At 39.6% G+C, this 12,511-nt stretch overlaps 3 protein-coding genes across 4 annotated transcripts in view; 1 reads left to right on the plus strand and 2 right to left on the minus strand.

Annotated features, from left to right (window-relative positions):
- PRSS12 (serine protease 12) overlaps window positions 1-1,510 on the plus strand; it is a 45,121-nt gene extending 43,611 nt beyond the window's left edge. Inside the window, exon 14 of the mRNA XM_082759767.1 lies at window positions 1,426-1,510. Within this exon, the coding sequence (XP_082615893.1) occupies window positions 1,426-1,439 (14 nt within the window). The 3' untranslated portion in view covers window positions 1,440-1,510. The remainder of the gene's footprint in view (window positions 1-1,425) is intronic.
- The window catches only part of METTL14 (methyltransferase 14, N6-adenosine-methyltransferase non-catalytic subunit), an 89,527-nt gene extending 83,228 nt beyond the window's left edge, over window positions 1-6,299 (minus strand). Inside the window, exons 1-2 of one of the 2 annotated variants that reach the window (XM_082759768.1) lie at window positions 6,267-6,299; window positions 5,810-5,888 (exon numbers count right to left, since the gene is read on the minus strand). The gene's annotated coding sequence lies outside the window, so the exon portion shown is untranslated. Of the gene's footprint in view, window positions 1-4,367; window positions 5,297-5,809; window positions 5,889-6,266 lie in introns of those variants that run through there. The other variant, XM_082759769.1, reaches the window with a different exon arrangement.
- A 5,456-nt stretch (window positions 6,300-11,755) lies between these two features.
- The window catches only part of LOC309877326 (bifunctional heparan sulfate N-deacetylase/N-sulfotransferase 3), a 69,237-nt gene continuing 68,481 nt past the window's right edge, over window positions 11,756-12,511 (minus strand). Inside the window, exon 13 of the mRNA XM_082758597.1 lies at window positions 11,756-12,090. Coding sequence (XP_082614723.1) covers window positions 11,971-12,090 — 120 coding nt within the window. The 3' untranslated portion in view covers window positions 11,756-11,970. The remainder of the gene's footprint in view (window positions 12,091-12,511) is intronic.

A 12,511-nucleotide genomic window follows, 5' to 3' on the forward strand; every position in this document is an offset into this window, starting at 1 on the left:
TGAGACTTGTGGTGAAATAGACTACATAGTGCAATACATGTGTGATGTACAGGGGAAATCATTTTAAGAGCTGCACGACAGAAGTACAATACGGAGAAGAAATTACATACTAAATGGAGTAAACATTTAGATTTAGTACTGTAGTTCATTAGTTTTTATCTTTTAATAGAATGCTTTAATAATTAGAATTTAAAATGTTGCACTACAGTTTCCATGCAAACAGCATGCCTTTTTTAGTTTCTAAAGAAAGTGAAATTGTCTTTATGTTATGCCATTCTCATTTTTGTTCACTGAGCCTGATGACATAAACGCATGCAATAAAAGCTGCCACACTGACTAGAACTTCTATACATAATGTACAAGCAGATGCTGCAGGGACATCAGCTGGGTAAACTGTGTGTCAGTTTTCATAAATGAAGAAGGCTGCTCTTGAAAATACTGAAAAAGCACCTAAGCCTGAGGACGTTTTCTTAGGGATGAAAGTTTGTCCTATACCATGGAATTCCTAGTGCTTGGTTAGGCTGTCATGAACAAGTCTAGCCTACACTATTAAGAACATTTAAGAATTTGTTGACCCTTGCTGCACTCCCCTTTGTTTAACTTTTTAGTTCATACATGGTTGTGGAGGTTTTGTTGTTAAAGCAGGCTGATCACATTGCTTACAGTAGCATAAATTAAGAAAACACTTGTCACTTCTATTACTGGATTACATGACCATCTTAAACAGTGTGTAATTTATCTAGTTTCCACAATATTGAAGATCTATAGTTAAACGTAGTCCCTCTTAACTTCCTAAGTTTTGGTCTATCTTCCAGAGACGAAACATCAGAATCAAAGAACAGGGAAGCATTACTGGCACTGACACACAAACTCATTTAAAATACATTCTGACCTTCAACAACTCTCTAAAGTATAGGCATGGTATGTGTAAGCACTGAACCACAGATAAAACAAGATCCCATTTTCTGGGCATTATATACAAAATATCTACAACCTCAGCTGTCTTATTTCTGGAAAAAAAATAACTACAGCACCATAAAGACTTATATTTAACAAGAAGTCAGTCCTGAATAAATACTCTCTATCCTTTTTTGGTGTTAGAACAGGACTTTCATACTTTCAAGTGCTACAATATTTATAGTAAAAAAAAAAATAATGCTGTTACGATTTCAGATTTGCAATTACAGAACATCATTTACCATATATTAGAAGGCTAAAACAATTAGGCTGATGTAGCAGATAGGAGAACAAGAAACTCTGCATGAAATCAGTAAGCTAGTGGTAACAAAAAAGTAGGATTTTTTTTTGTGCTGAGTAACATAACAGCACATGCAGTTAGCTAAGGTATGAAGACTTCAGACCTACCCCATCCAAACTATGTACCTTCTCACATGCAGCACGTCCTATTCCATTTATTTTCCATAGAAAACAGAAGCTGATCGCAATTTCCTGCAAATGTAACAAAGCAAGGATGAACAAATTCAAAAAGAAGCTTGTATTTACCTTTGCAAAGGAAAAAGACCGGGTTGGGTACAAGGTGGAGAGGTGTGAACTGCTGGATGTAACTGCAGATGGAGCTGGGTGCAGAAAAGTAAGTAGCATCTATGAAGGTAAGAGCTAAAATGCAAGATGAATGGATGGGAAAAATAGAAAAACAGTTGTTTGGGAATTAAATTTTAAGAGAAATCCTGAAAAATAAGCCATCCTAAACCACAGAGAAACGAAAAAGCTGCTTCACCTAAGAATACCTCTGTCATTACTTCAGTAATGAAGAAAACAGATTTTAACTACCGTCTGTGCAGGGGACTGCATGCTTGTAGAAAGTTTCTACCACTGGAAAGGCTACATAATCTCTCTAAGAGCTCTCACAAGAGATATTTGCAATAAACATCAGAGTTCAAACTCTTCTATTTGACCATAACCCTGAAAAAAAAAAAATCCTCCCTTGATTGAAACCCACTGTGTAAATCCTAAACATACAGCAAAGGAGCTCCAAACTAGATGTTCACATATCTGACCTGGAGGCCAGGTGAAGCCATCAGGCTTGTTACTTCAGCCTGTGTCCTGCCTGCCACAACCCGTTCCCAAGAATCTTAAAGCTACTTCCCCCGATGATGAGACTCAGGTGGAAATACCAGTGATTTGGCTCCCACAGGGAACTGACAGGAGAGCTGCATGGCCCTCCTGTGACTTACAAGCACTAATGCAAAAGGATCCTCAGTTACAGGAGCCAGAGAGATTGGTTTTCAAAGGGCAACTAATTAAAAAACAACTTATTATACACCGAAACTGATGAAACATTGATCAAAAAAAGGCAGCTATTGCCTGGTAAGAGGAGATATGAACATTCAAGGGCTGTGGGATAACACACAGACAGCCACAAGCATGCCATAGCTAAAGGCTGCCACCAGAAGGCCTAAACTTAGCACTTCAGCAAACTTGAAAGAAAATGCTTCTCTGCAGACCTTCATGCTATTTTCTTACATTTTGTACTCTTTATTAATACTGTTTAATGCCTTTCACATCCCTGGAGTAACTGATCTCCAACCCTACTCCTGCTTCTTCCTATTTTGTTTGCCTACATCTGGCTTTTTCCATGGAATCAAAGCCAGTCACAGAAAACAGACCTCAAAACCTGAGCAAACCACTTCACATGATGGGTCCCTGACAGACCAGCCATCCCAACTGCACCTGGGGTTGTAGCACCTTGCTGCCCTCACCTCGTTCTGGGCATAGCTGCAGCCCTCTCTTGGCCACCAGCAACCTAGCATTTTCTTGTTCAAGATAACCAAATAACTGCCCTTGTAGAACAGCTTGGCTAGCTTCTTTTAGGAAAGCACTCGTTACTGCAGAAGTCCACTTTCAGAGAAGAGGAAATTCACAGTACATGGTCGTGATTATCAGCTACCAGATTTGGCAGTCACAGATTTGGAATCCTACATAGGAAACATTATATGATAGGGTTGTATGCGGAGCTGCTTGAAAAGGAAGTAACCACACACCACCAATTAAACAGGTGTAGTAACACTTATAGCTCCACACAGAACATACAGCTTTATTTTGTCATCAATGGCAGCACTAAAAAAAATTTCCTATGATGACAGCTCCCTGGTCTTCCTACCAGACTTTCCTATTCCAAAACTTCACTAAATCATTTCCTGAGATCTAATCCACATTGTAATTTAAATCTGCAACTCCCCTCACATCCACTTCAAATAGGATTTTATTACTCCCTCAGTCAACTACACTAGATTTACTGCAGTGCCTACCTGATCTCAGTTCTAGCTTGATGTCTTCCCTCCCCCCCCCCCCCCCCCCATCATTTCCATTCTTTCAGAGCCATCCACTTCAATTTTTCAGTTTGGAATGATTTGCAAAGGATTTCCTTACTAACAAAGATATTCCACTGGAAGTTCTAACCAGCAGAGAACTGCTATTATCTACAACTAAGTTTGCTTACACATTTCAGAAGTGAAAGCTTGATCTTGTCCCATTCTTTAAACCACATTAGGTAAAACATCCCTCAACAACTAGAACTGAGCTATTGGTTATGTTCAAAATACTTGTCCTCCCCTGCAGCAGTAATGTCTGATTAAGACCATGTGGCCTGTGGAATGTTTCCCAGACAGAGTCAGTCACTACTTTGGCCTGAAACCATACAGAGCTGCAAATACAAGGCCCAGCTACCAAGATGTGTATCCACACAACAAGCATGTTTATTTAGACATGCATCAGTGATTCCCAAGTTCGTGGGCAAGTCTAGTCTTTGTTATCAGTACACTTGTAAGGAAGAAGCAACACTTTCAGTGAAACTCAACGTCTTTTTATTGACTCATTAATACATTTGAATGCATCACAATAGCATATATTGAAATTAAGACTCTGGATGTTCACATGCATTTTCTAGACTTCCCAAACTTACCTTTGTCTTTTGGACTACACGTATACTCCTTGAGACCTTTCTAAGGCAGTTTATTTAGCAGCAGAAAAGCAGCCATCAAAAGGTGCACATCATCAGATTTAAAAATACCGCAGTACGGTCAGCCATGTGACAGCATAGCCACTGAACAACTGAGAGATTGTAATAGCTTAAAATTTAAAGATGGCCCTAAGGCAGGAGCAGACAAATTTTGGAAGGCAGCACAGAAAAAGAACATAGTTGGGATAAGGTTAATGTAATTTGTGGACAAAGCTGTCCTGTTCCGATTGCTCATAGGGTAGTTTGTGATTCACCCACAGTGAGATTAAGACATAAACAAGGTCAAATGTTGCCTACCAGATTACTTTTATATGTGGATCAAAAGAGAAGCGGGAGTTAAGAAAAAATGAATAGAAAAAGTATGGAAATATAAGCAAAGGGATCTTACAGATTGCAAGAGATGGTCACCACCATAGCATTCCGTTGATCTGCTGTCTTCAGTGATCTGGTGTGGAGGGTCCCTAATGTCTTGCAAAAGTACTGTCTGTTATAGTGTTCCCTTGTGTTTTTTCCCCATCTGGTTTCCAGGGTAATGGCATATAGCCAGTTCATCGCCATGCATATTCTTGATAGACCAGAAAGCACACACAGTAACCATGTGTATATACCATTGGTCAAGACTGCTCTTACCAGGCGGGGAGAACTCTGCTATCTCGTGGTTAGCAGGTGCTGTACTACCATTTTCCTCCTGCCCACACATGGTACTGCCCTTCAGCAGGGGTCCTCAGTGGCTGTGCACCCCCATAAGGGTAGGTGAACATAAGTTAACCTGACCAACATGCCTGCGCGCTTGCTTGTTATGCTAGCAGCTTTTGTCAAGCAATTTCCTGTTCCTCCATGTGTTTTCTTTTGTGGCCCATGCATTCCAGTCTGTTTGGGCACCAGACAATCAGAAAGAGATGCGTTTGCCACAGGGACAGGCAGGTCTACGTTGCTAAATACGAAACACTGTGAACAGTGTTTGAGACAGAGCTGCAAGAGTCAAGGCTAATTTCAAGCACATTCAGCTAGATCCCAGGTCCTCTGTGCTTTTTGTAAAGAGCAGAGAGAGACTGCAGAACGTCTAGGCTGTAGGTTTCACCTTAATTAGAAAAGCTCATTTATGTCTGAAGTGAAGTTAAGACCTAGCCCAGAAGTAGGATTTGCTTGCTCTGTTTGACAACCAGAAATACTACTGCTTGCAAAGAGCATTAATTCTAGAAGCTCAGACACATCCACCCTTAAGTAAAAGTTTGAAATTCTAGTCACAACTACTCCAAAAATACACGTTGAATTTAGCCCCATCTTCTGTCATCACAACTCCAGAATGTTTTTCCCCTGTAAAGGCAATTAGAGGCAATTTAAATTTGAGGCAATTTAATATTGCTACTGAAAACACACAAGACAGAGAACATTACTGAACAGTACAATGCCTTCCTAGGAGTTGTAAGCTGCTCTGAAACAAAACTACTAAAATCATCTAGACACCTCTCCCTGCTCCAGCAATTCCAGATCACTCTAAGCACTCACTTCACTAAATTAGCAATGTGCTGATCATTAAAGATATGCCCCTTGCACAGATAGTAATGCACACTTTTGCTCTTGGTTATGTTTTTCTGTCAGTAAAAGATGAGCATCCACACACGAGTCAAGTATGGCTTAAAAAAACAAACAAACAAACAAACAGAATAAATCAAAATCGAAGTAAATAAAAATCAAGCCTATACCTCGATTTCAGTGCTGATCAGTCGAAACTCTGCTAGTTTTTGTATAGTGATTAAACTGCAAAGTGGTATGAGGGTATTATTTTTGCTCAAAACCTCCCTTCCAAGAGCTGATGGAAGCACATACCCGGCCACGTGGCTTTTCGGCGGGGAGAGGAACTTCAATGGCGTCTCTGCACTTCCGGCCTCCGGGCTGATAAAGAAACCTTTAAAATAAATAAATAAATGAATAAAAAGGTAGAAAGACTCGTTTAAAGACCGAGTTCCGACCACTTAAGGGAAAACCCAACAAGTCAAAGGACCGCCAACGCACCGCGCCGCGCCCCTCCGCCAGGCTCGCCGTGTTCCTCGCTACAGTCAACGACTGCTACCAACGCGCTGGTAGGAGCTTTGCCAATTAGCAAGGAGCTGCTCTGCCATGCCTAGGAAGGGGGACAGCCACGGGCGGCAGCCCCCATGGAGACATGGAGCGCACCCCCACCCCCCCCCCTCCGCCACCGCCATTCTCCCCTCAGGCGCCCCTCATCCTGGACCCGCCGCCCTCACGGGGGGCACGAGGCCCAACCGCCGCCCCACGCGCTCACCAACGGTCGGCTGCCGCCCGCGCCGCACCAGGCAGAGGAAGAGGCAGAGGAAGAGGCGGGGCGGGGGGCGGCTCCGGGCCGTCCCTCTGTCCCTCTGCCTGCCCTCCGCGAGGAAGCGCCCACAGGAGGGCGGTGCCTGCTCACAGCGAACGTGGAAGCAGGGAAGCGGGAATGGCGGGTTTAAAACGCTTCCAGTCTGGCAATCACTTGGGAAATAACGGAAGAAATGATGGCAGGCCGGTTCTGGCAGGCGAATAGAAGTTGGTTGAGGGCTGGGGCTGCCGGGTTGCTTGGCCTCAGTTGTGCGCCAGGGTGTGGAAACACCACCAGCTCGAGTGCGTGGTTGTCCGGCGGTACCATGGGATAACTGCTAGGGCTGTACAAAAGTACGGAGACGAACCTATGCAGCCCTACCACTTCCAACAGTCCTGCCGGTGCCGTGTGAGCCTCGGCTGCTCTCACCTTGAACCGTTTGTGTACAGAAACTTATCTCCACTCTGTCAAGAGCGTGACAGCAGTGGCTCCTGCCTTTAGGTCATGATGTTTTCCTTCCAGAATGCAGTTGATAGCTGAAATACACGTACTGTGTTTGTATAAACATTTAGACACACATTTATTTATTTATTTATTTATTTATTTATTTATTGTACCAGAGTAAATAGAGCTTTACCAGGAGACTTAATAGTAGAGACATTCTTGATGAGACAATGGAGGAGACAGACTACTAGGTTTCTTTAAGGGTAAACAGTCTGTTTCCCTGATCTGAATAATAAAGGCTATGGGAAGCCCCTACATTATGGCTGAACTAGGCCACATCTGTTAGGAAAGACTCCTACCTTTTGGAAGAGATCTGGTAGTGACCTTGTACTACTAGACTGACAGGTCTCCTAGGTACGTAGGTAGCTGAGCAATTAAAAGTATATAAGCCTTTTCTGTCTCAATTTCTCTAGACAATGAGAGGATCAGAACAGAAGAAGGGAACTGAAGAAAGAAAATAACTATTAAAAAAGACAGAAAAGTTACTTGACAGAAAGCAGACTGGAGAATAATCAGACTCACAATATGCTTTTCAGATCAATCACCCTTAATTTGTCTAAATTCCTCCTCTATTCAGGTTTCCTTAGCCCTTGGTTTCACCTGTTAATTCCTTTCCTGTTCCTGTGCTTTGTCCTTTGATGCTGACTATTATGCTTTCTTCATTCTCCTGGTACCCAGAGACAAAAGAAGGCATCCTTTGCCTTAGAGAGGTTTGGGTTGGAAGAACTGAAAATAAATATTAAATAAAAGCAGATAAACTGTATCCAGAGGTCAGCCAGGTGTTATTTGTAGCAAAGATAGTTTTTGTTTGCTTTGTACCTTTCTGTTATTTCTTTACTATTCCATTTCTGTTACTCTTAGAGATTATAGAGACGGGTATCAGAAAAGAAGCTTAGACTTCTGAATGTATATTCTGCCTCATTTCTCTGTAATGAAAACAATATTTTGTTAACATAGGGCTTGTATTCTCTACACCTATATGAAGATATTAATCGGCTTTTGCCCAGCTAGATACTGCAGTTTTCTGTTCTGATTTCACTGATAACAGCAAAATTTCCTTTGGACATTTGTACCATCATTTAGACATTTCTCCTTAAAAAAAGTTCTTTCATGTCTGTGTAGGCTGATGCATTGGCACAACTAGTGAATCCCCAAGGCAAATAATTTGAATAAAGTCTGCTTGTTCTCTTAAAAATAGCCAAGCTCTGGACATGTTTCTATAGCACATTAGAAATTTCTGGCACAAGAAGTAAAAAAGTAAGAGAGTAGCAAAAGCAGGAAAATGAGCAGCTGCATAAAGCAGTAACATTCACTCACAGAGAGAATAAGCAATATTTTTCATTTGTGAAAACATTTCATGGTGCTCCCATGCTCCTGGCTTGTGTTGTAGCTCAGTGTCAAGCTGCTAACAAACCTGGAAAAGGACAACTTTTATAAAAAGAAAAATCACTTCCACACATCAGTACATTTTCTTATCAGAGTTTATTGTTGCACTTCAGATATCATGCCACTATCAGAATAATATCTATTTTTATTAAAAAAAAATGAGAAAAATGTTTCCAGCAATTTTCATTCAATGTGAATGACAAGAGTATTACATCTATAAACACTGAAATATCTAATTAATTTCTTCCTGAGGAAGTTTCACATCTTTAAGCAATGAAAAAGGATATTTTGTACAAGATAGTCTGCAAATCATTGAAACTAATTCTTTCTGCACAAGTAGAACTGGGAAGATATCACAGTACTTCAGGAATGTTTGTTCAAATAGTTAAGTGAATTCGTATCAGACTCCATGTTTACACCCCCTAATGGTCACTTTCTACTCATACTCACACACTGATTTGTAATGGCACAGATATTTGAGGAAATCAAATTTCAGAATTGTATTTATGAAAATAAATGTGAAACTCACATAATCAAACATTTCTTAAATGAATTGCTTATGCAGTTATCAACCATGGAAACAAAAACCATAGCTGTGTTACCAACCACATTAAAACACCTGACTTTGACTAGCAAGTATAAATTTGTTGTGATAAATCACTGTTTTTTAGAAGTGTTAATAATGATAGTTTATTTCTGAAAATCAAACACTGATTGTAGGGAAGTTGTAAACAGAGAGGCAAACTTTGCCAGGCAAATTCATGTTGTATGACTTGCTTACTCAGCTGTACTGCATCCTGTTATCTGGGGGGTAACACATGTAGCTTGTCTGCATGCTTTGCTCAGACTTCATTCTTCATCAAGTTGACTGCACATTAAAAGTTATTCTGCTTTTTAAAGCTTCCTGTTAAATGTAAGAACATCTTTACATAGAATAGTTCTGGAGGAAAATAGCATGGCTTCATATCTTCTTTGTATAAACCAGTAATAACCCAGTATGACAGACTCAGAACTGCAAAGACCACTAGCCGTTTGCCTTTACTTCTCTGCTGCTCTGGAGCCTGAGCCTAGCCCACCTAGCCTACCAGCAGCTGCCCCTCCAGCACCTCTTCTGGAGATGCTAATGCTTAGCAGCTGCATCTCAGTAGGAGCTCTGACTTAACACACATCCAGGATCATGCCCTTTTTGGATACACAGTTCCAGGGCCAAAAGGTCAAGTTACTTTGTTCACAGTATTGATCCAGGTGAAGTTAGCAGAGGAATCCATTGACGATTTGCCTAGGGACTCATTAATTTTGTTTCAATCTTAGGAAGGGCACTAGGAGGGTACAACAGCTCCTCCACCAGGACTTGAGAGCCACCAAGGCACTTCTTGCCAGAGCACAACCTTTATGTGTGGCTGCCAAACCAAGCCTAGTCCACCCAAGGCACGGCTGTGCATGTGGGACTTACTGTCCCAGTTCTGCTGGGGCCTTGGTTTCCCAGAGAAAGACAGAAATGAAGCTCCTGAAAACAAAGTCTGAACTATGAAAGTGGCTGAAGCTCACTTCTCCAGCACGTAGGAAGCACTCAATTTGTGAAGATCTCAGGCATTTTATAGTTCTAAAATTTTTCCAATTTTCTTCTATTATACATTTTTCTTCTATTTTAAATGTTTGATCAGGTTATATAAATGGTAAAATCAGTCATGCCAGGATGAAAAACCCAAGTATTTTCTCCAGTTAGTCAATTTACTTGTAACAAATCCATATAAATGCTTAAAGAGCTGTCCATAGCATGCAGAGAATTTGCATTTACAGATATTCAGAATTCAGAGTGTTTCTTTTATCAAATAAGAGTGTTTTAAGACATGTCAGCTTTTGGGCCAAATCTGTATGACAGTGAATATCTAAAATGAAATGTAAATTTTCATTCTCTCTAATAAATAATAAAGATATTCATTTTAAAAATGTCTACTCTAGTAGGTCCTCCTCATTAATCATGCATATTCCCTTAGCAAAAATGTGCTGCATAAAGAATATTGTTATATACAGCAAATTGGTCTAGAATTTTGCTTTACAGGCCTATCAAAACCAAGTATTACATACACAAAATCAATAAATAATAAAGTTTACCAGCTAGAGGTACAGTAAGGATCTCAACATATGTTTTCTATTTAGGGAGTAACAGACTGCTTTTCATTCTATTAACTTGAAAGTTAAATTATGAGATTACATAAATGTTGTAAAACAGCACTGAGACATAGGAAGTTTTTCCACCACCTGATGCATGTTTTTATCTAGTCATCCTAAAACAAATTATGATAATAGTACATATCTACTGTAAAAAGCATTGCATTTAGTACTGTAGCTATCTTCTGTATTCACTACCCCTTCATGCCTTTAGAAACATTCAGAGCCAAAGTTCAGTGGAGAAACAGTAAGGCCATATTCAGCTGAAATTTTGAACAGTCTTCTTCCTCAACTTTTAAGTACTATTAGAGTTTATCTCATACTTAAACTGATATTATGAGATGTGCTACTGAAATGTACCAAAAACGTAAGGCTGGATATTTGTGGTTTTTCATTATTAGAGCCCAATTTTCTACCATGACCCGTGTTTTTGTTTTTGTTTTTTTTTTTCTTCCCTAAAGCTTATTTCTAAAATTTAATACCAAATATTTTCATCTGGAAAACAGACAGATTTTTGCAGCCGACAAACTGAAGGTCACTGCACGATGCTACAGTTTTGATCAGGTTGAGGGTTCTTGGAATGCACACAGCATAGATTGAAAAGCAAATAAATTAAGGAAAAATAGTGGTGCAAATTAAGGCAATCTAAGTATGGATCTGTTTCTGCTCTTTACCAGTTTTCATTTGAGTGGCTACATTCCTGATTCACAGCAATGTACATGTATCTGGATTTGGCTGCTCATAGAAGCCAGGCGTGAAGGCAGTTATTGCACTGCTTCAGTTTGGCTCACAGTTGTTGAAATATAATACTGCTCATAAGGATTTTATTGCAACATTTGTGTTTTACATTACCAAATAAATTTCTGTTCAGATACAGGCTACATTCTGTATTTTGCCGCTGCAGTCAGTGCAAAAATTAGGCAGCAATTATGGACAAAGGCCCTTATCGCATTATAAGGGTTTGTTACTACAGGCTATAATCATAGGAAATGTATTTTTTTTTCTTTTGCTTACACTGCTTTTGCCTGTGGATTCCAGATTTTGCTCCATGTGTTTTGTTGCTGTGCACACCTAAATCGTGTATGATGGCTGTACTTCTCACCCTTATTAGTATATACTTCAGGTATTAGCAAGCTGATTCCAATGGCAGAAGTACACTTGGCATTTTATGCTACATTAAATTTTCTTATTTTATGCAAGACACAATAATCAAATGCAAAGAAAAACTGTCATCAGTCTAACAATGAACTACAAAACCTACAGGAGACACAATACTTTTAAACTGATATATAAAAATGTAAATATTTACAGTGAAATTGGACAGGTCATGTATCTCTGAAGCTTATATCAGCTGCAATTAACTTCCACATATGTGCACAGTAGTCCACAAGTCCACAGGCCCAGAAATGTTAATGAGAAAGATCTGGCCCACCAGAGGTCTAAGAAACACATGAATTTTCACAATCCACACGCCAGCATATGGAAATAATTTCTATCTTTTAGTTTTTTTTGCAGAGGTATATTTTACAAGACTTTCTGGTAGCTACTGGAGACTTTAGGTAGGATGACTGAAGTGTGGAAGAGATTTTAAAAAGACTTTTTTTCAATGCTATCTTACTTTCTGTAGTTCCTGTCTCAGCCACGATGGCAGAGGTTGTCCCAATTTGTGTAGGAGTTTTGACAGTTCCACATTGTGATCTCTGTAGTAGGTTGACAGAAAAGCCCTGCACTGATGGATATAAAAGCAGATATTTTTATTTAATAAAATGCTGTACTGTAATTGCTGTGAATTCTTAGTTTCAAAGTTTCTTTTACCTGTGTCAAAACTTTACTTTCTCCTATGCAATTCATATATTTTTTTATGATATCTACTGCATACAAGTTAAAGCTTATCAATTATAATCTGAACTTTAACAGATAATTTCAAGAAACAAAAGGTGTCCATAACAAACACTGGTGTCAAAGCAAAGGATCTGATCTGCTCTCAGATAGACATGTAAATTAAGAATTGCTCTGAAGCTGGTACAGCTACTTTGAATTTACTGAAGTTCATTTTTCAAACAGGTGCCAAATTTCAAAATTCGTTTTTATTTTTTTCTTAAACAAAACAAAATACCACCACAAAAACAAACAAACAAACAAAAACAAAC

Source organism: Aythya marila (assembly GCF_965140915.1).
Source record: "Aythya marila genome assembly, chromosome: 4".
Taxonomy (NCBI): Eukaryota; Metazoa; Chordata; class Aves; order Anseriformes; family Anatidae; genus Aythya; species Aythya marila.